This window comes from Lepisosteus oculatus, chromosome 14 (assembly GCF_040954835.1).
Source record: "Lepisosteus oculatus isolate fLepOcu1 chromosome 14, fLepOcu1.hap2, whole genome shotgun sequence".
In the NCBI taxonomy this organism is placed as follows: Eukaryota; Metazoa; Chordata; class Actinopteri; order Semionotiformes; family Lepisosteidae; genus Lepisosteus; species Lepisosteus oculatus.
The window spans coordinates 44,430,841-44,454,203 of NC_090709.1; the positions used below are offsets into that span (position 1 = coordinate 44,430,841).

Consider the following 23,363-nt stretch of genomic DNA (forward strand, 5'->3'; position numbering starts at 1 on the left):
CTATTGTAACAGGACTGATCTACTGTACTGGGATTGTAGCTCCTATTGTAACAGGACTGATCTACTGTGCTGGAACTATAGCTGTTATTGTAAGAGGTCTGTTGTACCGTACTGAGACTGCAGCCCCTATTGTAACAGGACTGTTCTACTATACTGGGACTGTAGCTCATATTAAAACATTCCTGTCAAACTATATACAGCACAATATAACAATACAGTTACTGTCATAAAGATTTGTGAGACTAAAACTTTTAAGATATTTTACTGAGAATTTGAATCATTGACAGATAAGCTGCACTGATAAATTCAGTCACTGCACAGAAAATCCAGTAACAATATAAGAGAAAAACAGGAAATATATAAGATATTCAGAAAGACATCAGTGTGGTTCTCCACTAACCTGTCGTGGAAATCTTTATTGATTCCTTCTTGCAGATGTCCTCCAGTCGCTCTTTCAGTGCAGAGACAGCTCTCCTCACTGGCTCAGGAGAGAAGTGTGGACTGACAGGGATACTGGGTGAGTCTCCAGCTCCACGAGGGACACAGACAGACTGGAAATTCTGCAGCAGGGAAGAGGGAGGAGTTTCCAGTCAAACACAACACACATTCCTGGGGAAAAGCCAGGAGCAGCTCTGTGTGAGAGACACCCTTCCGTACTGCAGAGTCACAGAGCAGTGATGTTACCTGGAGGAAATGGATGTGATCCTCTGTGTGTGAGAGCTGGTTCAGCTCAGCGTCTCTCCTCTTCAGCTCAGTGATCTCCTTCTCCAGTCGCTCTAGAAGTCCTTCAGCCTGACTCACGGCAGCCCTCTCTTGAGCTCTGATCAACTCTGTGACCTCAGAGCGTGTTCTCTCAATGGAGCGGATCAGCTCAGTAAAGATCCTGTCAGTGTCCTGTACTGCTGTGTGTGCAGAGCTCTGAGGGAGGAGTCACACAGTGGATTATTACACAGGAAAACACTCAAACTACATTATTCTGTACGCTGTGTTTTCTAAGGGTACTGTCCAATATCCAGCTGTGGAAATGTGTGCCAGTGTGTCCACTGCTCTGGTCAATACCTACTCTGAGTGACTCTACACCCTGTCTCAGCTCCTGCAGCTCCTTCTCTCTCTCCTGGATTCTCTGCTGGGTTTGTGTCTGTGTCACCCCCAGCTGCTTCTGTGGAGAAACAGAGACACTCAGGACATTTCTGCTGTAAAAGAATCACATCACAGAGACACCCCTTAGAGTCACCCTGGAAAATTCACACTCTGTATCCCTGATGTCTTATCCACATGAGATGTGTTTCTTGGTCCTATATGACAAGCTCCTTTTTCATGTCTAATCTACACCGGCAGCGTGTGCAGCGCAGCAGAGCACGAGCCTCCACCTCCTGCTCGAGTTTTACACCTCACACCTGGGTCTGCACATCTGTATGTGAAGTGAAATATAAAAACACAGAAATTATATCTGAAACACAATCTAGAGCATTCAGTTTTCTTTCTAACAGCTCAATATTATGTCCTGACTGCTCTCTGCACCTCAAAACAGGATTTCAGCAGTGCTGATGAGCCCAGTAGCTGCTAGTTTCAGGATGGCCCAGGGCCAAAAGGTATACCGTGTCCCGTGTTGAAGATATAAAGTCCAGCTTTGAATTGTTTCTGCCAAAGGCTATTGTAAGGACAGTCCTAGATATGACAAACCTGGAGGGGAGACATGTGCATAGCGATAGCTGGAGGGAGGTGGTCTGGTAGACTCTCAACCATACATGGGTCTGTTGATTCTCTCTGGCATATACAGATCAAGGAATGAGGCCACCACCAGCTTATAGCATGCCGAGTCTGGTCGGGCCATTTTTCGGGCTACTATGTCAATCATTTCATATTCTCTCAAGAGCCAATCGCTTTGACAAGCGGGACACAAGACCTGCTCGACGTCAACGAGACGAACTCGCTGCACTGGAGATGTCTGGGACAAGTGGGTTGAGTGCCTGCCACTCATTTACAGTCGTGGCCCGGAAGTCACTGTGGATAAGCGCCTGGTCCCCCTCCGAGGTCGCAGTTGTCAGGACTGCCAGTCATCAGAGATCAACCCACAAACCACAAACCAGTTCCAGCAGCGGACTAATTATAACAAGCACCCCCACCGCACGTGTTAAACCATCACCAACCGCTGTACCGTTCTGCACTCAGCTCTATTTAAACCCTCTAAACTGGCTACTTGCTGCTCGCTATTGACTTCTCTCCTAGAGAGCTCCTACCTCGCTCCTTTTTTGGAAACCTCTTGTACGACTACTTTCGGCTTTTTGAACTTACCTTTGCTCTTGACCACGAACTCGCCTGTCGATTCAGATTGGACACCTGTGTTGTTTATGCCTCTACTCTCTCTCTCGTCTGCATAGGATCCTACTACTTCATCACGTGGACTCGTTACAGCTGTCCTTCCCAACAATACATGTCGAGTAAACCAGGCAAATGTGGCATAAAGATCTGGGCAGCTCTACCTCCCCAGCAGCTGCCCCCCGACAAAAGAACAGACAAAAGGAAGAGGTGCCAGCTCTGTGCCCCAAGGGGTGTAAAACCCAGCATCGTACACGACAAATATAGGCACACGCCATCATTACCCGCTGCATTCATGTGCGTGAACACACAAACACACACAAATGTCACTGTTCATTTTATCTAAAAAGCTTGTTGAATTTGTGATGTTTGCAAAATAAAGGGTCATTTGAACACAATTTGTGACTCTGTCTTTTCTTTGCAGATAACATCATATGGTCAGTTGTGACTGGAAACATAACAGAAGTAAATATGTGGCACCTTGCAAAATTTGAAATGGTTTCAAAACTAGTATCTTGGCTAAACCTTGACATAATCTAGTCTTTGATAATCACTCAACATGTTTTCCTCAGGTCTTTACTGTAGTCAAAAAAACACATAAATTGTGCTTATTTTACTCAAAAATGAGTAGCATAACTTCAGGTAAATTAGGTCTATATACCATAAGTTCCAAAAAGAAGTGCAGAACTTGTGATAATGACTAGGAATGAAGTTTTAACTTAATAAATATTTATAATTACTTAATAAACAATAAAATTGGAAACCCATTTTTGGGTGTGAACATCACCAATAGAAAGCTGTCTTTTACATGGGCTGAAGGGGTGTTAGGGTGGTAAGGAAGCACCAATGACATGCACTTGTGAGGCCAGGAGTTCCTAATCGACTTAATGCTACTTTAACGCTCTGTAACTTTGACTACTGTAATGCTCCGCTCGGTAGGGTATCTAAACCCAGACTGAACAAATTTCAGCATGTCCAGAATTTGGCAGCCAGAGTCTTCACCAGGTCTAGTGCAAGTGATCCCATTATTCCTGTCCTGGAGTCCCTGCACTGGCTTCCTATCAGGTTTCGTGTCGACTTCAAAGTCCTCATGCTCCCCTAAAAGTCTCTGCATGGCTTGACACCTCAGTACCTGCCAGAGTTACTATCATCCTACTCCCCACCTCACAACCTTCACTCTTCTAATTCTGGTCTCCTGTCTGTCCCCCAGACCAGCACTCTGGGTGACAGGGCTTCTCCTGCTGCAGCCCAGAGCTCTGGAATTCTATCCCTATGGATATCATAGAGTCACCTTCCCTGAGCTCTTTCAAATCCAGACTCACAGTCTACTATTCATTAAGAGCTTTAATTTAACTGGGTCTGTTTCTGCCCCTTTGCTTTTCTGCCGTTTTTCCAAACCCCATTCTACTATCTCTTCTTAGCATGCATTTTTCTGCACAGTGCTTTGAGAAGCCATTTTAAAGGTACCACATAAAAATAAAGTTTTTTTTTATATTAATAATCCTATTGTGGTGAAATTAAAGAAGGACTTCATTAGCGAGGGTGCAGTCTGTTCTAGAGGTGTTGAGTGTGCTGTGCATTAATGAGGGTGCAGTATGTTCTAGAGGTGTTGAGTGTGCTGTGCATTAATGAGGGTGCAGTCTGTTCTAGAGGTGTTCAGTGTGCTGTGTAGTTGTACAGGTTCATCGGTGCTACATGAGGACAGTAAAGAGAGAAACAGTGAAGATGAGGAGGAGGAGGAGATAATGAAGAACAGACAGAAGAACAGGAGACACAACCTGTGTGGATCACAGCTGAGTACATAAGCTGGACTCAGCAGTGGAGAGATACAGCATTGCAGATACAGTAAATACAGTCCAGAGATCAGTTAGAGCCCCAAATATCCTAAATATCCATTTTACATCTTGTACTAGACACTAAATGCAGACTCAAAGTCCTCACCTGTTTCTCAGTCCTTCCTGCTGCAGCTGAGGCAGTATCATGGCCTCTGTGGTCATCCATTGCACAGAGATAACAAACACACTTCTCATCAGTACGGCAATAGACCTCACACAGTTTGTGATGAGTGGAGCAGATCTTCTCCTGCAGTTGTCCTGTGGCATCAGTCAGCTTGTGTCTCTTCAATGGAACAGCTTCATAGTGAGGCTGGAGGTGAGTCTGACAGTAAGAGGCCAGACACACCAGACAGGATTTCACAGCTCCCCTCTTTCTCCCAGTGCAGACATCACATAGCACGTCTCCAGGGCCAGCAGGACTGTTAGCAGGTGGAGGTGGAGGTGGACTGCACCCTGTCTCCTTCAGTTTCTCCACCACTTCAGCCAGGATGGTGTTTCTGTGAAGATCAGGTCTTGGAGTGAAGGTCTGTCTGCACTGGGGGCAGCTGTAGATCCCAGTCTGATCTTCCTGATCCCAGTGGTTCTTAATACAACTCATACAGTAACTGTGTCCACAGAGCAGAGTCACTGGATCCTTCAGCAAATCCAGACACACTGAACAGCTGAACTGGTCCTGAGAAACTGAAATACTGCCTTCTGCCATTTTTTTGACAAGTAAAAACTGCACAGAGAGGAGCAGTAGAGACAGAGCTGCAGTGAGTCTGTTTCAAGTGAAACGAAACTGATCTCTGAGTTTCACTTCCTGGATCTGCACAGAGCTGTAGGGGTGTGAGTGTTCGGGGGTGTGGTTGTTAGGGGGTGTGATTAAGGTTATTAGGGGGAGTGGTTTAGAAACAGCTGTGATTTCTTTTGTGGTTGTTGTTTGAAAGAAGGTGTGGTGTTGTAGGGATGTGACTTATCGTGTCATATTGCACTTTTTAATGTTTTAATGTCAGTAGCTGCTCATGTACAGATATTAATGTGAAGTCAGTCCAGTGGTTTGTGTTCCCAATAATCAAAACAATAAAATACTAACTCACCATGAGAAGATCAGAGCATGATGGTGACAAAGAAGAGGAGGCCAGCTGGCCCATCCAGCTGTTTTAACAAACCCCTGATCTTTGTGTGAGATTGACAACACCCCGTGTGTCTGATTATTATTAGAAACAAAGTAATCTGACTATCTCATCACGTTACTCTAAAGTGTTGTGGAACCTGTTTCACACACCCACCACTGTTTGTGTAAAGTAGTACTCCTGTGACAGAAACCCACTTTCTTGTCAACACCTCTGAGAAGTTAATCAGTCTGGATACAGTAAGTCCTTCCTGAATCTCCTGCAGCTGTGATTCACTGGTGTTCAGTGTGACATTTTCAGAGGTCGTCTGGTCACAACCAACTGGGATCTCAAGGCTGGGATCCTTAATACAAACACCAAACTCCAGGATTACTCACTTTGTCCTTTTCAAGAGTCCAAGACAAGCCATTGTCAAAAACCAGACTTTCAAATCGTTCTCAAACAAAAGACCCCTAACTCCAGATGCAGACACTCAAAACGCGCAGTATTTCTTCCTAATACAGTAAAGGTTGTGTGGTGCATTGCGGTATGCAGTTTGCTGGCCAAAGATTATCAATAAGTGGCTCTTATTGTGCATTAGATGTTAGTGAAACGCCTGCTTCATTGAATCTCTATCTCTGCTGTGCATGTTTAAATCCACTTTACATGGAATATTAAGATGGAATTGTACAACTAAAGGGAAATTGTGGTAGTATTCTGGTAAAATCAGAAGTATACCATAATTTATACCTAATGTAATTCAGATTTCAGCAACAAGTAATCAAGAAATAATTTAACTTTAAATTTTGAATATAAAACATGTAAAGGGAAATGTTGCTAGTAAAACAAAAAATCAGAAGTGGAACATGATATATACCTCATGTAATTCAAACTTCAGCAACAAGTAATCAGGAAACAATTTAACTTTAATTTTTTTATTAAAAATATATTTCACACATACCGCACTGTAGTGGTTTTAAAGCCATACAGTCTCATATGTAATATATACCTCATGTACATGCAGTAGATGGTAGTGGTAGCTAAATATATAAAAAAGTACACAGTATTCCACCATCTTCATAAATATTTTATGCATCAAAGTCTTTAACTCAGTAATGTACGGTGGTTTAATTCACTTGTTCTATGTATATGAAGTATATATTCTTCATTAAAAAACTATAATGTTTTATCCTTTTCAAAGAATTTGTAATAAGAACACTTGCTGCCATTGTTATAAAAAAGGTGTAATACTGATTTAATACCACATTATAGGGAATATTAATATGGAATTAATATTAATATGGAATCCTGTAACTAGAGAAAATTGGACAGTTACAAATATCACTTGTGGATATTTTGACATCCATATTCATTATAGTGGTAATGGATCAATAAACTGTAATGTAGGGTACTGTCCCCGGAAGGCAGTTTAGTGCAGTAGTTAAGACAAGTGGTTGCTGTTCTGATGAATGTAGTTCAAGTCCTGATAATCACCAGGTCTTTACAACACAAATTAAACTTTTAATATTAATAATATTACCAGTGGGACAGAGAGCTGGGAGAGAGTCAGTCTGTGTTCATGAGTCACTGACAGGCTTAATCTTCACACTGACAGCAGGCAGCAGCTCAAGGTCTTTATTACGATCCCAGGTACCGAAGACAGGATAGATCTTCTCCCCCTGAGTGAAGACCATGTCAGTGAAAGTGTAGAAATGAGCTCTGGACTCCACTGTGTAAAAGGAGACCTTCCTCTCCTCAATATCCACACATACCCCCAGCTTCCTGGGCTGCAGACTGAGGGGGAGACGAGTCTCAGTGTCAGTGAGAGCAGAGAAACCTGTAGAGTCAAAGTCCAGACACCAGTAACCCTGCTGGGGAGAGAATCTGAACCAATCTTTCCTCTCTGCACACTCTCTGGTCACTCCTATTCTCCAGCTGTCATTCACCTCCACCTCCCAGTAGTGTCTCCCTGAAGTGAAGGACTCCCTACTCAGGACACAGGGCTAGGAATCAAATCTTTGAGGATTGTCAGAGAGCTTCTGTTCCTCCACATCCTCATCACCATCATCACTGTCATCGCTGTCATCGCTGTCATCACTGACAATGCAGACAACGCTGAAAACGCAGACATTACTGTCATCACTGTCAGAGAGATCCTGTTCCTCCTCTCCCTTTCTCACTCTCTTCCCATCCTCAGACAGGCTGAGCCCATAGTGAGCTGTATCAGGGTCCAGAGTCACAGCAGCTGGGGAATAAAACAGCAAACATCACAACAGGCTCCTGCCGATTACATTCCAGTTCAACTCAATTATACTGTGAAATGTCTTTGTCCCCTAAACACACCAAGAGAGAAAAACAAGTAAATTACTGTAGCGATGGCAATAATCATGCAGATGTATGGTAGTGGAATTGTTCTTTTATTGATCAGAAATGCATAGTATGCTTAAAAGCTGCTCTCCCTAGCAACACCATCTATCCCATCATACACTGCTGAGGCTGACATAAGCGCCTGATGAAGGCGCTACATTACTAATTACTTCTCTCCCCTGCCAGAGAAAGAACATATTCTGTTATTGTTTCACTAAGTATCAGACATCCAAATGATCTCCAAAATCCTCTTAATATTCTAGCGCTCGTGGGGTTTGTGCAGGAATAATCAAGACAACATTTTTGATTGCAGACACACTTGCAGACAACGGAGAAAATAGGAGTAAATGATTAACTCCAGTTACATAAAGTGTTATAGTGACTATTCATACCAGCAAGGTGACCCTCAGAACATCCTCCGATTACAGTTCCCAGCCTGCACAGCAACACAAGAGAAACTACAGCTGGACCACTCATTTTCAAATACTTCAAAACCCACCACAACGACCTGTATACTGTAAGAAACTGGACAACCTGTCTTTTAAAACGGTTAATTTCAAATCCCAGTTCAACAGCTCGTTCATCTTCTCTAAGACCATTTTCCTGATGATGCAGAATAAAAAAGTGCTGTATTCAAAGAGTGTATAATGGTGAATTTTACAGAAAAATGTAATGGCAAAAGCAAAACCTTGCTAAAATATAAGAAAGCCATCACACGTACTTTGAAAATGCCAAGAAATATTCAAAATATTCAATTTAAACCAGAAATAACACATCAAGAAACCCAAACAGAAAGACAAGAGAAACAGAGGCGCTCATACTGACTTCAGACTGCTCGCGCTCAGCTGTCCGCCTTTCTGATAGGAGACAATACGAGCAGTATTAACTCTTAATTCTTAATACTTAATGCTAAATAAATACTCTCCCTTTGTCTGTCTGCCAATTTAGTGAAAATCAAAGAGATTCCTCACAGTGCTAAATTTTTCTTTACTCCTGCAGTCTAGAAAGGGTGGCACCTACCTACATGTACTACGTACGTACTACGATACAGTGCGCGCTAATACTTCAGTAGACACAAGAGATACTCTGTAATTCTATACCACTCTATAGGAATGCGTGCTACGGACGCAAGTGACCCATTGTATTTAAAAAAGCTACTGTATCTCCACCAAATAGGGAGAGAGGAGAATGTGCGTGATTTTGGAACAATGCCAACGTTGTAAACACAGGAATGCATAGAAATGCGTGCTACGAACGCTGGTAATCTTGTGAGCAAAGGAAAGCGTGAAAAATAACAGAAAAATATTTAAGAACTGTTCTAAGTTAATTTGAGAAAAATACACCGAGCGTCTCTGTGTTTCTCTCCCATGCGCATGAAATAAATACTTAAAATAAACACTGAAATAAAAACGGAAACGTGGAAAAATGCGTGCTTGCGGATGGCTAAAGCAGGTAAGCCCCACACTATTATGTGTGGAGAAAAAGCTGCTGAACAGCTCGACCTGCTGCCCCCCGAAAGACACAGTCATTCATAGAATTATTGAAATGAAATATTATATCAAAAGTACGCTGACAGCACGCGTTAAGATGAGCAGATGTTGTTCACTGCAATTAGATGAGTCTGTAGTCGATTTGGCCAATTTGCTCGTTTACGTTAGATACGAGTTTGAGGGTACGTCCCGTGAGGACTTTCGGTTCTGTAAGCCGCTACCAACAGGAACTACAGGAGAGCACGTATTTCAGCTTCTGAATGAATTTATCGAAGAGAATGGCATCGACTGGATAAAATGTGTCGGAGTTTGTACAGACGGTGCTAGAGCAATGACAAGCCGACACAGCAGTGTAGTTGCATGAATTAGAGAGGTTGCTCCAGAAATTAATGGTTTCATTGCAACATCCACCGCGAGACCTTTGCCGTCAAGAAAATGCCTGACGATTTAATATCTGTTAGACTCTGTTGTGAATTGTATCAAGGCTCGAAAAATTAATTCACATCTGCTTTGCTCGACTAAACAGGCTCACCCCTCTCACTGAAATGGTGCTTTTTTATTTTTATGTTTTTTTTTCTGTAAAACACTTTGAGAAGCCACATTTTAATATATCAAACAAAGTTTATTATTATAATATTTATTATATGTATGTGTGAGGGTGTGTGCACATGCGTTCATGTTGGTCAATTTCTGGGGTTCCTATGAGATGATGACTTGTAGGTGGTACTTGGATGCTTTGGTTGGATTAGGGGTGGTACTTGGTCCAAAAAGTTTGAGAACCACTGCTCTAGATCACTCATGTTTGAAATGAGGTCCCCAATTTCACAGGCAAACACCCCAATACACACTCACTCTGGTGGGACTAATGAAATAATATTGACACTCCAGTGTCATTCTTAGTGAAACACACCACTGGGTTTCTTAATGACCAGGACCATGTAAGAACACCAGCTGGGCTGAAGAGAAAGACCCCAAAGTTATTACCCCTGGCCAGTAAGAGGAGCACTACAGCCCCAGTAAATACCCCTCTTAATCTAACCATGAGCACCTGACTCTGACATGTCTGAGCTGCGCTGAGGAAAACAGGCCACAGAGACACAGAGACACTCCAGACATATTTCTGGAAAAAAATAATCTAAAGGAGCACATGCTCTGTCTCTTGTACACATGAAGTACAACACTCTGTCAGTGAGCGTTCCTGGGTTAAATGTGTGTCGTTTTTACCATTTCTGTGAGAAGTAGAATTGACACAGCTTTCCAAACGTCTGTTACTCTTGATGTGAAACTGCAGAAACATGTCCTGTACAGGGTGTTTGCTCACTCTTTAAACACTGAACAGAATACATTTACAATGACTTATACCTCCTGTTGTCTTCCTGTCACTGTTACTGTTGGTCCCAGTAAACAGCAAGCCAAACATCTGTACTTTTTGACTAAAGGTCTGTATGACTAAAATGTTCTAAAAGGTCTGTTTTAGTGAACTAAAAGGAAGACTTATGTGGCATTACGCAGGGGTATGCCCAGTGTGGAGCCAGAGCCCAGGTAGATGCCTCGCCTTTGTAGTCCCAGCAGTCTTGGCTTTTAGCTGATGAGCCACAGCTGGGATTGGTCCTATAAAGGCACTGCTTTTTCACTCTTCTTGTATTATTTTTGGTCCCTGCTAAAGTCGCAGGATGTGGGCCGTTGAGGCAGTTACAGGCTGGGATTGATTGGGTTATGGAGATTGCCAGGATGGTGTCAATGTTGTCTCTCACCCAAAGACTTGCAACTTCAGTTGTTCTAAAGAATACAGTCTAGCAGGAAACAGTCAGGAACAACTCACTCAGGAAGTAATGAGAACTGATGATTGGGGGTGTGAGGAGTCACTGAAACAGTTTTAACCAGACATACAGAGGAACAGGGAGAGCAGGAGAGTGAACAAAGAAGTGATAAGAGCCCATAACATCTAAGGTCGGCGCTCCCACACCCCTCAAACAACACAAGCTTCCTCCTGGTATAATACTGGGCAAAGCCATTTCCAACAGGGACAGCGGAGAACCCCCTGAGGGGGATTGGCTAAGAGGAGGAATAAAAACATCTGAGCCGGAACAGAGTGGGCTCCTGACTCCCACAAGACCCTGAAGACGACACAGACAGCACAAGGGAAGCTGCAGAGTGCGAGACCACAGGGGCAAGGAACTATTGGTCTAGGAACTGATGACTACGGGAGACACTGGCATTGGAACATAGGTAGTGTACATAAACTTGTAAATCTCTTTAGGAAAGGAACAAAGAAACCATCCCAGCTAGCTGATACAAACCAAGGGAAATGTAGCACAGCCCATGGGAGGATTTCTATTCATACCCAAATGGAGACTGGGGAAGTTGGACTTAGTAGTATCCCTCTCTTCTAAGTGTCTGCTCTCCTCTGAGCCATCAAAGACTTTCACAGATAGAAGAAAAATTCTAGTGTCCTCTCTTCAGCACTTTAAGGAAAAGGATAGCTGACACTCAGGAATTCAGTACAACCCTTGTAAGGACCTTTTGCTGCAGCAGATGCTGTTTTCACTGTGTCATTGGGTGATGGTGAATGTGAATGTACTTAGAAAATAAAAAGGGCACTTATACAATACAAATGCTTGTCGCTGGTCTGTGTGTGCATTGGTGATTCTGGGAGATAAACAGAACCTGTGGTAATGTAGAGGGGCCCTAGCACCCCATTTGTATTGCTACAGTAGGTGGTGTCATCATATATATGAGGCAGGAAATGATTCAGCTCACTCTGACACTAGCACATGGAGCATTGACTGTTTACCAGTGCTCTCCGCAGCTACACACGGATACACCTGTCTCTACATTCATCTGCACAAACAGACACAGAATTACTGTTTCTTCACCCTTCAAATTACACCTCTCCTGCATTTCACTGTCTAAAATATCAGCATACTGTAATCTAAAAGCTTTTTAGACTTTTGTGATTAGAGATTTAACAACGACTAACAATAACATGAAACATTCTTGTTTTGGCAGGAATCCAAGAACAACCAGAAGAAGGTTCCACAGCCGAAATGTTGTGTCTGTTTTCTTCTCTTTTCAGCAGGAATAAACCTTAACTTGTTCCTTTGCAGCCTATGCATGCTGACGCTACTACCTACAGTACCTGAACTACTAAGAATTTATTACCCTTGATCTAGGAATGGTTCCTCAATTCAAACAAAATATCCCCAACGATTATAGTAGCATTTTTTTCACACATACATTCTTAGATACACAGTCACACTGTGTAAGAAGATAAAGACCTGTCTGACATGGAAACACAGGAGCTAACTTTACTCCCCTTGCCGTGTGAAGTCACCCCAATATCTGAGGTAAAAACTCCAATCATTGCTGACAGTAGAGAATAATGAACTGAATTTGAAATGTCTGATCTATTCTGAGTCAATCACACCACTGAGTCTCTTATTGAGCCCACATCACTGCAACCTGTCTCAGTAGAGCTCACAGCTCTCAGATTTATTCCCCAGCCCAGTAAACAGACTCCTTATTGATAGATAAACACCCCAACACCCCTCTCTTACCAGAACTAATAAGACACCTGATGGTCAAGTAAAATAAATAATCCCCAGTCTCTTTCTGACTAGACTCGAGAGCTCATTCAGGACACACAGATATGCCCCCTGTCCTAGGAAGAGCCCCCCCTTCCAAGATAATAACCCTGGACTGAGAGGCTATAGGCATCTGCCCCAGATCTCTTGGTAACCAGACAGGTGTGGTGACACCGGTCCATGAACCTCAAATTACATAATTACACATTAGAAATGTTGTGGATATTCCATATCCATATATGTTTACATTGCATTAACATTTATAATTACGTTGCCTTGAACACCTATGAATCTGTTAAAAAAATTAATGTTGGATGGAGTCAAAGATACTACCAATGTACACTTCATCAACGAAACATTCGAGAGAGAGAAAAACAGCTGAAGCTAGACTACCTGTAATTACAACACAGTGCAGTTGATTAAAACCGGACACAGGCGGCTAGACAAACAAAGATCTCTGTTTATTGTGGCTAAACAACCACAATACTTTACATATGTCTGTGTCATCAGCTAGCTATTGTGCATATGAAAAAAACAGAATATATTCTACCACAGTGATTCTGAGTTGAAAATCACCGTAAGTCCTTCCCTCTCACAACAAAGATGCCTTCTCTCCTAATATGAATGGAAAAATGATGTTGAGTTTTTCTATTGTTTTGTTTGTCCAGACAGAACAAGTCCTGACTGTTCCTACCTGCTGACCCATCAGCCTGGCTGACATGTGAAGAGAAGCAGCCAGTTCTCAGACAAGAAAGAGGCCTACAGACCCCAGAGGAGCCCCTGTACCAGAGTCACACTGCTGCCTCTCACAAGAGGCTGTGTGTCTGTGAAGCTGCAGGGGAAAAGTACTGTCATTTTACCATTATTCCCCCCCCCAGTATTGTACAGTGTGGCTGGCTTGTTATTGTTAAACTGGCTCTGCTCCTGATATTCCACAGTTATTAACAAATCCAGTGTCACAGACTCTGCCACATTCTGACAGATGGAGAATAGCAAAGCAACTTCCCAAGAAATTCTACACCTGCTTCTGGGACACCCCAGTGGCAGACCTGGTGGAGGTGGAGCAAGAACTCTTCCGCCAGGGAAAACTCAGAAATACGATGAGAGAAGGTTTCATCTTCCTGCTCTGCAACTCAAAAACTGGAAGCTGGTAACATAGCTCTGTGTGGACATCAAGATCCTGAACAAGCCAGTGCCCAGCAGACTGAGGACCTCCCTGCCCCACATCATCAAGTGTGGAAGGGTGATCTGTCAGCTGGAACCTCCAGCTCCCCTGTGACAATAACCGAAACGTGCCCATGATGAGCCTGGACCAGGAGAAAACCTTTAACAGAGTAAACCACAGCAATCTGTTCACAGCGCTGGAACACTTCAGATTCTGAGAAAACTTCATCTGCTGGATAGATACTGTACTCTGAAGTTGGCCAAAGGGGTCAACGTGAACAGACATCTTTGGAATTTCATCCCCCATGAATCCAGTACGATAAAAGTTTCATGTTTCACCTCTTCTCTATGGTCTCATTATAGAACCATTGGCAGAGGCACAGGGGTCCTCAAGATCTCCCAGTACACATGACGCTGTTCCTGATTTCAGACAGGGGGTTGCAGAGTGGGCTGCAGTTTAGGGAGCAGTACTCCAGGGCCTCAGACTTGAGGCTGATAAACAGAAAGAGCAAGGGCAAGCTTTTTGAACCCTGGAGGGACAGAGAAATGGCGCTAGAGAATGTCAAGCTTTGCATGGAGCCCCTAATGATACTGGTGGTTTCATTCCAGAGCAGGGACAACAAGTACATAAACTGGACAGAGAGGACCGTCAAGGTGAACGTGTAACTGGGCCTGTGGAAGACTCGCTCGCTGACTCTCATGGGGAAAGTGAGGGTGTTGAAGCCAGACACCCTGCTGGCTTTAGCTGACCTGGTCGTGGTGTGCCCTCTGTTAGCCAGACTCAGACGAGGGCTGCTAGGGATGGCAGAACAGGTACGAGTACATCACAAGGAACCAGATGTGCCAGCCGTTGAGGAAGGGGGGAGAGACGTGCCGAATTTCCCCCTGAAACTCCACTGCATCTTCTTCTGCAACCTCTGTCACTAGGGGCTGGACCCAATCGGTCACAAGTACCAGTAATTGGTCAGGTTGTGGTTCTCCCTCCCAGTGAAGCACCTGATCCAGTGGTCCAACACTGGGCCCAAAGCAGAGAAGCAACCGGATACCTACACCCACACCGTCAAGTGGAGCAGGAGGTATAAGGCCTCAAGACAATCAGAGCATGGTATCAATAAAGGGCCCTGTACAAGGAAGGGAAGGAAGGAACTGGTCACCAGGGAGAGGCTGACGATCCCACAGGACACCAATGTAAGGACTCAACCCAAAAAACTAGACAACATGCTGAAGGCCCTCAGCTGGATGACTGTGCACCAGAGCTGGTGACCAGAGAGGTCCTTCACAGGTACTCGCTCACCAGGAAATCGCAACGCCCCTGGGACACGTGTTTCATAGAGGAGACGCAGGAGCACTTGTTCAAGAGCTCGACCTTCACCAGAGCAGTGTGGGACAGAATGGACAACACTGTGCAACTCCTGGGAGGGGGAATGGTTATGAGCTACCATCCATAGTGACACACTCGTCCAGCACCACACAGAGAGAAAGGCAGGAGAGGTGGAGGAGAGGATCCTCATGAGCCTCAAAGGCAGAATGAAGCACGACGTAGCAATGTAGCCTGGTAGGGTTTCATCACAGCAAAAGAGCTCTGGACAGGTCTTAGGGCCCCATAAAGGGGCTGAAGAAAACCCAGAAAAACTGTTCCTTAGTGCTTCTGTTGAGAAATGTACAATCGCAGTTTCAGAGCCAGTACTGCAGCCAGTGGTAACACCCAGGAGGCTTAGAGGGGCTCTTATTGTGTGAACCAGCCTCACTGACCATTTGCAAAATAGAAATACTGATAATGGACAATCACTCTGTTTAAGACATTTTACATTCTGTTGAAGTGTTGTTGTTAGAATTGTATTCTTTGTAAGAATTGTGCAGTAGACATTGTAATAAAGTGCATTTTCTTAAAAAAATGACCCCACTGGATTTTCTGTCTCTGTCCATCTGTGTGTTTCTTACACAGCGTGACTGTGATGCACACAGAGTGACTGTCTGCAAGCTTGACTTTATGAATTCAGACATGTATCAGAAAGTATCAGAGTGTGAATCAGTGTGTGTTAGAGTGTGTATCAGTTTATGTATCACTGTTTCTGCTGTGTGTTTGAGCTCCAGGTATATTTCAGGGGAGAGCTGTTGTAGACTCACAGTAGAAAAGATCTGCTCTGGACCTGGGCTCTGGAGTCTGCAGAATGCATGCTTCAGTCACAGGGGAGACACACAGAGAAATGTCTCATCAGGGCTGCAGTAACAGAGTAACAGGAATAACATGTTCTACTAGACTGGGACTGTATCTCCCAGTGTAACAGAACTGATCTACTGTACTGGGTCTGTAGCCATTATTTTAACTACTATATTGGGACTGTAGCCCCTGTGAAAGCTTCCAGATATTTGAGATATTTGACCTAGAAATTAAATTATTGACTGATAAACTGTTTTGATAAATACATTCACTGCACAGAAAATCCAGTAAAAATATAAGAGAAAAACAGGAAATATGTAAGCTATCCAGAAAGATATCAGTGTGTTTCTCCACTAACCTGTCGTGGAAATCTTTATTGATTCCTTCTTGCAGATGTCCTCCAGTCGCTCTTTCAGTGCAGAGACAGCTCTCCTCACTGCCTCAGGAGAGAAGTGTGGACTGACAGGGATACTGGGTGAGTCTCCAGCTCCACGAGGGACACAGACAGACTGGAAATTCTGCAGCAGGGAAGAGGGAGGAGTTTCCAGTCAAACACAACACACATTCCTGGGGAAAAGCCAGGAGCAGCTCTGTGTGAGAGACACCCTTCCGTACTGCAGAGTCACAGAGCAGTGATGTTACCTGGAGGAAATGGATGTGATCCTCTGTGTGTGAGAGCTGGTTCAGCTCAGCATCTCTCCTCTTCAGCTCAGTGATCTCCTTCTCCAGTTGCTCTAGAAGTCCTTCAGCCTGACTCACTGCAGCCCTCTCTTGAGCTCTGATCAGCTCTGTGACCTCAGAGCATGTTCTCTTAATGGATTGGATCAGCTCAGAAAAGATCCTGTCAGTGTCCTGTACTGCTGTGTGTGCAGAGCTCTGAGGGAGGAGACACACAGTGGATTATTACACATGAAAACACTCAAACTACATTATGCTGTATGTTGTGTTTTCTAAGGGTACTGTTCAGTGTCCAACTTTGGAAATGTGTCAGTGTGTCCACTGCTCTGGTGAATACCCACTCTGAGTGACTCTACAGCCTGTCTCAGCTCCTGCAGCTCCTCCTCTCTCTCCTGGATTCTCTGCTGGGTTTGTGTCTGTGTCACCCAAAGCTGCTTCTGTGGAGAAACAGAGACACTCAGGACATTTCTGCTGTAAGCGAATCACATCACAGAGACACCCCTTAGAGTCACCCTGGAAAATTCACACTCTGTACCCCTGATGTCTTATCCACATGAGACGTGTTTCCTGGTCCTGTCTGACATGCTCCTGTTTTGTGTCTAATCTACACTGGCAGAGTGTGCAGCTCAGCAGAGCACGAGTCACCACCTCCTGCTCGAGTTTTACACCTCACACCTGGGTCTCCACATCTGTATGTGAAGTGAAATCTAAAAACACAGAAATTATACCTGAAACACAATCTAGAGACTTCAGTTTTCATTCTGACATGTAAATATAGTGTCTGGACTTCTCTCTGCACCACAAAACAGAGGACTTCAGCAGTGCTGATGAGTCCGGTTGCTACTAGTTTGTGGCTGACGTGCTTGACCACTGGCTTAAGTTCTGGACCAGGGAGACCATGTGTCTGACCACATCTCACATCCTGTCTGCTTCCTAGAAACATGTTCTGTGTCAGATCTGACTCCAGCATGGCCCAGTGTGAGTCTTGTATTCAATAAAGCAGGTGAAGGTATTATACCACAGTTAACTGGTTTTTGTGTATGAAATCCACCACCTGCCTATTGGATCCCCTTCCCAGCACTTTATTTCATTCCTGTTTCACTGCTTTCTGCCCCATAGTCCTCAATATAATAAATGAATCCTTGAGTACTGATGTGGAACCAGTGGCCTTCACAACTGCTGCTGTTACCCCTATGTGAGAAAAAGAATCATGGCTCTGGACAGCCTGAACAACTTTCACCCTATATCCAAGTTAACCTTTCTTGCAAATGTTTTAGAACGAGCTGTTACATTTCAGTTAAATAACCTATTTTAACCCCATCAATCTGGTTTCAGACAACTTCACAGCAAAGAAACTGGCCTGCTCAAAGTCACTAACGATCTTCTAATGGCTTCTGATTCTCATTCTCTTTCTATCCTCATTCTTACTGAACTCAGTGCTGCTTTTGACACCGTCAGCCATGACATCACACTTTCTTGTCTTGAGACTGTGTTTGGAGTTTCTGACACTGTTCTTAAATGGTTCCAGTCTTACCTCACTGATTACTTTCACTTTGTCTCTTGGCGATTGTAGCTCGGAAATTGGACTCATTAAGTCTGGTCTTCCTCAGGGGTTGACACTGGGCTTCCTACCCTTCATCATGTATGAGTTCTGATGATACTCAAATCTACAGTACAGTACGTCCATCCTTAACTGACACTGACATGTCTCTGCTCCAATTGCTTCTCGGACATAAACACATGTATGACTCACAATTTCCTTCATTTAAACTGTAAGAAGACAAGTTTATTGGCCCAGAAATGCAGTAACCTTATCTCGGAAGGTGTGATCCTAGTTTCAGGATAATTTGGGTTTTTAATGTCTTTCTGCAATAGGAGTTAAGAAACCCTTCTTTGTGGATACAGGGATTAGTGTGATCATGGCCATTAGAGGTGAAATAAGAAACTATGGGCTTGGCGAAATCTTTGATCCTCAATGCCCTAACATGTTCTCTGATGCGTTCTCCGAGTCAACCTGGCTGGGCATTTTCTGCAAGAGAGGCACCAAATAAGATTACTGGAGGTACAAGACGTCATCTGAGTGATCTGGAATTGTCCTGAGGGGCCTTGAATGAGTGTGGTGTTAGATATGTACTTGCAGGTGAGACAGCAAGCTCTGTTGCAAGGGAAAGTGCCTGGTGTGGATGGTTGCTGAGGGCAGTCAAGGGAGCTGTGAACAAGAAGGTGATGCAGATTAGGTGGTTGGTGATATGAGATGAGATGATGGGGCGGTCAGAAAAAGGGTACCAGTGGAGGGATCATCCTGTAGGATGGGGAAGTTGTCGTTAATGGTCCTGAGGATGGAAGGGGTGTTAGGATGGTAGGGAAGCACCAATGACATGCACTTGTGAGGCCAGGGGTTCCTAATTGTGTTGATAATACTGTACCGCTCTATAGTTGTAACGCTTTGACTACTGTAACGCTCCACTCAGTGGAGCTTCTAAGCCCACACCGAACAAACTACAGTATGTCCAGAATTTGGCAGCCAGAGTCCTCACCAGGTCTAGTGCAAGTGACCACATTACTCCTGTCCTGGAGTCCCTACACTGGCTTCCTACCAGGTTTCATGTTGACTTTAAAATCCTCGTGCTCCCCTAAATGCCTCTGCATGGTTTGACAACGTAGTACCTGCCAGAGCTACTACATCCTACTCCCCACCTCACAACCTTAACTCTTCTAATTATGGTCTCCTGTCTGTCTCCAAAGTCAGCATTCTGGGTGACAGGGCTTCTCCTGCTGCGCCCCAAAGCTCTGGAATTCTATCCCTGTGGATATCATAACTCACCTTCCGTGGGCTCTTTTAAATTCAGACTCACAATCTTCTATTCATTAAGAGCTTTAATTTACCTGGGTCTGTTTCTGCCCCTTTGCTTTTCTACTGTTTTATCAAACCCCCTTCTACTATCTCCTCTCACTGTGCATCTCTCTGTTCTGTAAAGTGCTTTGAGAAGCCATTGTAAAGATTCCATATCATAATATTTTTTTTATTAATAATAATACTATTGTGGTGAAATTAAAGTAGGACTTCATTAATGAAGGGTGCAGTCTGTTCTAGAGGTGTTGAGTGTGCTGTGCATTAATGACGGTGCAGTCTGTTCTAGAGGTGTTGAATGTGTTGTGCATTAATGAGGGTGCAGTCTGCTCTAGAGATGTTGAGTGTGCTGTGCGTTAATGAGGGTGCAGTCTGTTCTAGAGGTGTTCAGTGTGCTGTGCATTAATGAGGGTGCAGTCTGTTCTAGAGGTGTTCAGTGTGCTGTGTAGTTGTACAGGTTCATCGGTGCTACATGAGGACAGTAAAGAGAGAAACAGTGAAGGTGAGGAGGAGGAGGAGATAATGAACAACAGACAGAAGAACAGGAGACACTTCAGAGATATAACCTGTGTGGATCACAGCTGAGTACATGAGAAGGACTCAGCAGTGGAGAGATACAGCATTACAGATACAGATACAGACTTTAACATCTTGTATAGATACTCAATACAAACTCAAAGTCCTCACCTGTTTCTCAGTCCTTCCTGCTGCAGCTGAGACAGTATCATGGCCTCTGTGTTCATCCATTGCACAGAGATAACAAACACACTTCTCATCAGTACGGCAGTAGACCTCCAGCAGTTTGTCATGAGTGGAGCAGATCTTCTCCTGCAGTTGTCCTGTGGCATCAGCTAGCTTGTGTCTCTTCAATGGAACAGCTTCATAGTGAGGCTGGAGGTGAGTCTGACAGTAGGAGGCCAGACACACCAGACAGGATTTCACAGCTCCCCTCTTTCTCCCAGTGCAGACATCACACAGCACGTCTCCAGGGCCAGCAGGACTGTGAGCAGGAGAAGGACCACTGCACCCTGTCTCCTTCAATTTCTCTACCACTTCAGCCAGGATGGTGTTTCTGCCAAGATCAGGCCTTGCGGTGAAGGTCTGTCTGCACTGGGGGCAGCTGTAGATCCCAGTCTGATCTTCCTGATCCCAGTGGTTCTTAATACAACTCATACAGTAACTGTGTCCACAGAGCAGAGTCACTGGATCCTTCAGCAAATAAAGACACACTGAGCAGCTGAACTGGTCCTGAGAAACTGAAATACTGCCTTCTGCCATTATTCTGACAAGTAAAAACTGCACAGAGAGGAGCAGTAGAGACGGAGCTGCAGTTCCCCGAGCCACTTCCTTGATCTGAGCTGCAGGGTTGTGGTTGTTAGGGGGTGTGATTAGGGTTGTTAGAGGGTGTGGTTTAGAGCTTCAGTTATAAACCAGCTGCAATTTCATTTCTTTGGTGGTTATTGTTTGGGGAAGGTTTGGTGTCGTAGAAGAGGTGACTTACAGTGTTATTTTGGGCTGACAGATATTTTTTTTTTATAAACTTGGAGCATAATGGTGACAAACAAGAGGAGGCCAGCTGGCCCATCCAGCTGTTTAATCGTTGGGAGTTATTTAGCTCCAGGATCATCTCCAGCTGTGTTTTGACAAAGGGGTGTCACAGTCACAGCTCCACATGGTGCAGAGGATTTCACTGTCCAGGTGTGAACTCTTACTGCGAGCAGTCCAGCCTGTTGTGTCTCTCTCTCCAGGCCAGTGAGCCCAGCCTGCTGCCTGGCTCTGTCCTGCAGCATGTGGGCCAGCAGGGTACGTCCAGGGCATCCTGCGCAGTGACCCCCTCTGTGAGCCGCTGCAGAGAATCACGAGCCCATCTCTCCCCTGAGAGACGCTAGAGGAGCAGATGGACAGGGCAGTGTCATGTGGGTGTGACTGTGATCTCCATCCACCCAGCGTAACAGCGAGCCCCTGATCTCTGTGTGCAGCAGCTCGCAGTATTTCTTCCTAATACAGTAAAGGTTGTGCGGTGCATTGCGGTATGCAGTTTGCTGGCCAAAGATGATCGATAAGTGGCACTTGTGGAGCATTAGATGTTAGTGAAATGACTGCTTCATTGAATCTGTATCTCTACTGTGCATGTTTAAATCCACTTCATATGGAATATTAATATGGAATTGTACAACTAAAGGGAAATTTTGGTGGATGAACATAAGAAAGTATAACATAATAAATACCTAATGTAATGCAAATGTCAGCAACAAGTGATCAGGAAACAATTTAACTTTACATTTTTATAATAGTGTATTTCACACATACTGCACTGTAGTAGCTTTAAAAGCCATACAGTCTCATACGTAATACATACCTCCTGTACATACAGTAGATTGTAGCAGTAGCTCAATATAAAAAATACAAATTATACACAGTATTCCACCGTCTTCATAAATATTTTATGCATCAAATTTACTCTGTAACTTGCGGTGTTTATTTTGGGAAAGTGTTTATAGTTGCTTGTTCTAACTATATAAAGTTTATATATTTCATAAAAAGATCCTGGTCAGAGCAATCCTTTTGGCTGTAATTTTTACATTGTCTATATTTTGTCTTAATTCAAATTTCAGCAATGAGAAATCAGCAATTAACTTCAATTTATGATTATGAAAAATATTTCACATATACTGTACTGTAGTGGCTTTAAAACCATACAGTATCATGCTGTATTACAGTTATATATACAGTATATAACTTACATACAATCTCACTGTCGTTCATTGCCGTGTGCGCTAACGTTTCGGTATATCTGTGTATCTTATTTCAGGGGATTGGCGTGTGTGGAACAGCTGGAGATGAGACCCAGCGACCCAGAGACCCAGAGACTGTGGTGATAAAAGTTATTGAGCACAGAACATCTTTCCTCCTGTCAAAAGAATTTCATAAGTAGTTTATTCTTATTTGGGGAGAAACAGAAAATACAGAAAGAGTTTCTCAAGTTTAAGAGAGGTTGAACCCAACAAGTTTATGTTATTCTGCTTTATATGTTCAGCTGTTTCGCAAACATACAGTAGCTTTTGAATAGTAATCGTCTCGTTATAAACTCACTTACAGGTGGATCTGCTTTATTCAAACTGAGGTTTCCAAAAATGCAACCAGGTACTAGATGATGTTTAAATAACAGTTGCAAAAAGTTTCACAAATCGCAATATTTAAAATGCCTGCAGTTTGAAGGCTCTGTGTTATTTGGTCAAAAGTTATTGACATCTGATACATTGTGTCTAATAAACAGACGTTTCAATAAGAAAGTGAAGGTTATGAAAACTGGAGAAAGAAAATGACCCTGAACAAAATACAAAAAGTTTGAAATTATTATTTGTAATCAATAAATTAATATTGTTAATAATGATCAAATACATTATTATAGTTCAGTTTCAGTGGTCTTTTTAATACCACTTTGTTGTTCTCTATTATAATTATGATATATACAATAAATATTATAATTTATTGGAGAAATGGAGAAAGAAAATGACCCTGAACAAAATACAAAGAAGTTTGAAATTATTTGTAATCAATAAATTAATATTGTTAATAATGATCAGTTTCAGTGGTCTTTTTTAATACCACTTCATTGTTCTCTATTATAATTATAATACAGACAATATCATTTTATGGCTTGTTGTAAAGACTTGTGTTAAATTGCCCCACTGGGGTTAATAATGTATTTGATTGAATTAAACCAGTTGAACTGGTTTTAGCTCCCACTGTTAACAGTATTCGCACTTGCTTATTCATGTTTTTAATAATATCATTTAACATTGAACATGCTGTGATA

General features: G+C 43.4%; 2 protein-coding genes across 2 annotated transcripts; both read right to left on the minus strand.

Annotated features, from left to right (window-relative positions):
- Window positions 1–395: 395 nt before the first annotated feature.
- Window positions 396–4,857, minus strand: LOC138242635 (E3 ubiquitin/ISG15 ligase TRIM25-like). The gene is made up of 4 exons (XM_069198185.1): window positions 4,261–4,857; window positions 1,064–1,159; window positions 685–918; window positions 396–560 (listed from the first exon to the last, which is right to left on the minus strand). Exons 1-4 carry the CDS (start codon window positions 4,855–4,857, stop codon window positions 396–398), a joined length of 1,092 nt encoding a protein of 363 aa, XP_069054286.1.
- Window positions 4,858–6,356: 1,499 nt separating this feature from the next.
- LOC138243271 (E3 ubiquitin/ISG15 ligase TRIM25-like) lies at window positions 6,357–20,867 on the minus strand. The gene is made up of 5 exons (XM_069198823.1): window positions 20,231–20,867; window positions 17,034–17,129; window positions 16,657–16,890; window positions 16,373–16,532; window positions 6,357–7,493 (listed from the first exon to the last, which is right to left on the minus strand). Exons 1-5 carry the CDS (start codon window positions 20,819–20,821, stop codon window positions 7,252–7,254), a joined length of 1,323 nt encoding a protein of 440 aa, XP_069054924.1. The 5' UTR covers window positions 20,822–20,867; the 3' UTR covers window positions 6,357–7,251.
- Window positions 20,868–23,363: the final 2,496 nt, after the last annotated feature.

Excerpts from the sequence above, each read along its gene's own strand:
- LOC138243271 (XM_069198823.1), bottom strand. The coding sequence starts at position 20,821 with ATGGCAGAAGGCAGTATTTCAGTTTCTCAGGACCAGTTCAGCTGCTCA. Across the intron at positions 16,891-17,033 it reads AGGCTGTAGAGTCACTCAGA|AGCTCTGCACACACAGCAGT; the intron begins GTGGGTATTCAC and ends CTCCTCCCTCAG. Across the intron at positions 7,494-16,372 it reads AATAAAGATTTCCACGACAG|CTGCTGTGACTCTGGACCCT; the intron begins GTTAGTGGAGAA and ends TTTATTCCCCAG.
- LOC138242635 (XM_069198185.1), bottom strand. The coding sequence starts at position 4,857 with ATGGCAGAAGGCAGTATTTCAGTTTCTCAGGACCAGTTCAGCTGTTCA. Across the intron at positions 1,160-4,260 it reads CAGGAAGGACTGAGAAACAG|AAGCAGCTGGGGGTGACACA; the intron begins GTGAGGACTTTG and ends GTTTCTCCACAG. Across the intron at positions 919-1,063 it reads AGGGTGTAGAGTCACTCAGA|AGCTCTGCACACACAGCAGT; the intron begins GTAGGTATTGAC and ends CTCCTCCCTCAG.